The 2954-nt window shown below is 38.3% G+C and overlaps 1 protein-coding gene across 5 annotated transcripts in view; it reads left to right on the forward strand.

Moving 5' to 3' along the window:
- Positions 1-2954, forward strand: part of LOC106879193 (crossover junction endonuclease MUS81) — a 31076-nt gene that overhangs the window by 27075 nt on the left and 1047 nt on the right. For 4 of the 5 annotated variants that reach the window (XM_052966082.1, XM_052966085.1, XM_052966084.1 and 1 more), the window contains one exon: positions 1685-1918. The exons of the other annotated variant lie outside the window; for it this stretch is intronic. In XM_052966082.1, coding sequence (XP_052822042.1) covers positions 1685-1918 — 234 coding nt within the window. The remainder of the gene's footprint in view (positions 1-1684; positions 1919-2954) is intronic. 5 annotated transcript variants of the gene reach the window in all.

Below are 2954 nucleotides of genomic sequence, written 5' to 3' on the forward strand. Positions count from 1 at the left end.
ATATATATATATATATATATATAGATAATACAAATAATATATGAGTATATGCGTATATACGTACATGTATGTACATACCTACATCTACCTGTATATATAGATGCATATCTGGGTACAGGACGTAGCACAAAAGTGTGGACAAAATGATAAACGCAGTACAGAAAACACACAGGCCACATAGAGAACATTTCCTTCATCAGCTGCCACCATTCTAAAACTAAGCGTTTCGAAGAGGTACATGTATATATGTGTGTGTGTGTATATATATATGAATATATATATATACTGTTGTGTCTGGGGAGAGTCATTTTCTTATCGTGCCTTAAAATTTAACACACTCACCGTTAAAATCTTGCAAACCAAATCCAAAAACGAAATATATATATATAGCAGAGCTTTCCAAACTTACCACAGTGATAGCACAATGTTTAAAAATGGTTCACAACACATTAATTTGCTTTTGTTAACCAGACACAAAAATTAACAATACTAATGAATAATTAAATACCTTATCACAGTATATCTCAGATATACTTCAAAGTATATCTGATATAAAAATTTTATGAATATTGATCTGAGAAACAATATTCACAAAAATTCTTCAGATTTGACTTAGTTCTGTAAGGCGTACCTGGAGATTATTAGTGACACACTGAAGTGCCACAACAAACAGTTTGGAAATATCTGCTTTAATATCTTGGGAACTGTACTCCTTTACCCTTTACTTGTTTCAGTCATTTGACTGTGACCATGCTGGAGCACCGCCTTTAGTCAAACAAACTGACCCCGGGAATTATTCTTTGTAAGTCTAGTACTTGTTCTGTCAGTCTTTTTTGCCGAACGGCTAGGTGATGGGGACATAAACACACCAGCATCAGTTGTCAAGCATTGCTAGGGGGACAAACACAGACACACAAACATACATACACACATATATATACATTCATATATACGATGGGCTTCTTTCAGTTTCCGTCTACCAAATCCACTCACAAGATACCACGAAGTGGGACTGAACCTGGAACCATTTGGCTGATAAGCAAGCTACTTACCACACAGCCACTCCTGCACCTAGATAAAAATTTTGCACAGTATACACCAAGAGTCGATGACATGGCATCTTTTATTTTCAATTTAGATTTAGTAGGTGCAGACATGGCAGTGTGGTAAGAAGTTTGCTTGCCAACCACACTGTTCTGAGTTGAATCCCACCTTGAGAAAGTGTCTTCTACTATAGCCTCAAGTTAACCAAAGCCTTATGAGTGGATTTGGTAGAAACTGAAAGCCTGTTGTGTGTGTGTGTGTGTGTGTGTGTCTCCTTGCCTTAATATCATGTGATAGCTGTAAACAAATGTCACCTGCATGCAAGCGGTGTCCTTCATTCCCCATCTTCTGCAAAAATATTACCTTGCTTGGAAACAGGTGAGGGTTAGCAGCAGGAACAGCATCCAGATGTAGAAAACCCACCCTAAACAAAATTCCATCTGACCCATGCAAACATGGGAAAGTGGATGTAAAAATTATAATGAAATGATGATGATTTACCTTGTAAGATCTTACCAACATGGTTCTACTTACTGTTTTCCTCATCTTATTTTATCTTCTCTTTTTTTTTGTTTTATCTTCTCTTTTTTTTTGTTTTATCTTCTCTTTTTGTTCTTATTTTCTTATTCCTATTCTCCAGATACTCTTTGACAGATTCTGGGCAATCATTGGCCTCAAAACTTTCTCAGTCAGCACAAGACACCGAAAGCATTGTGCCTTTTCTATCTGGTGATGAACCTAGCAGTACCACATCAATTCCACCTGCAACATGTGAAACGTTCACAGTTCTTAACTCTGTTTCAAATGCCAGAAAATTCTCACCAATCAAAGAAAATTCTTCCAATCTGGATAAATTTCTTGGACAAAACTCTAAGTAAATATCAACATTTGGTAATATTTCTTTTGAGCAAGTTGGCAAGCTGGTAGAATTGTTAACACGCTGGGAAAAGTGCTTGGCAGTAGGAAGGACATCTGGCTGTAGAAATCATGCCAAAACAGACATTGGAGCTCAGTAGAGTCTTCTAGCCTGTTGGTTCTTGTCACACCATCCAACCCATAACCAATGCCTGTATTGAAAAAGGGACGATGTGGTGTTGGCTGAGTGGAAAAATAAAATCAAGATGTTAATTACTTTTTATGAAAAATTAGGTCTTCGTTCATCATCATCATCGTTTAACGTCTGCTTTCCATGCTAGCATGGGTTGGACAATTTGACTGGGGACTGGCTAACCAGATGGCTACACCAGACTCCAATCTGATCTGGCAGAGTTTCTACAGCTGGATGCCCTTTCTAACGCCAACCACTCCGAGAGTGTAGTGGGTGCTTTTTACGTGCCACTGGCACGGAAGCGAGACCGCTGCTCTGACAGTGATCCTGCTTGGTTGGTGCTGTTAGTTCTCTTTGTAAAACTCTATCAATGAGAAAAATTAACACTCCATCAATAATTGTTATTTTTTATGCAAGAAAAAAAAAGCACTCCATTCTCTTTGTGATGTTCATCTTGTTTATATACATATATATATATTTTTTGTAGTATATTGCCACTTAAGTGTGGCTGACCCCTAGGGGTGGATGTTACTGTTGCTTTTAGCCCCAGGAGGACATCTCCTCCAGCTGGCTTATCGACACACTACTGTGTCCTGTTTGCCAAGGGAAGTTATCCCTCCCATCATGATCTGTAGCACGAACGGACCCGGGTTTCAGGGTTATTTCCCTTCGTCAGCGTCCGATAGCCACTGATCTTTGATGAGAGAGATAAAACCTTGGCAATCTTATATCTACTTTTCCAGTGAAATTCTTCACTGATATCGAAAAGGTGAAAACAAGCAATGTTAATTCTCTAAATAAAGTATTAACAGTAACTGCACGATAAAGTGTAGTATATTGCCACTTAAGTGTGGCTGACCCC

This window comes from Octopus bimaculoides, chromosome 3 (genome assembly GCF_001194135.2).
Source record: "Octopus bimaculoides isolate UCB-OBI-ISO-001 chromosome 3, ASM119413v2, whole genome shotgun sequence".
Lineage (NCBI taxonomy): Eukaryota > Metazoa > Mollusca > Cephalopoda > Octopoda > Octopodidae > Octopus > Octopus bimaculoides.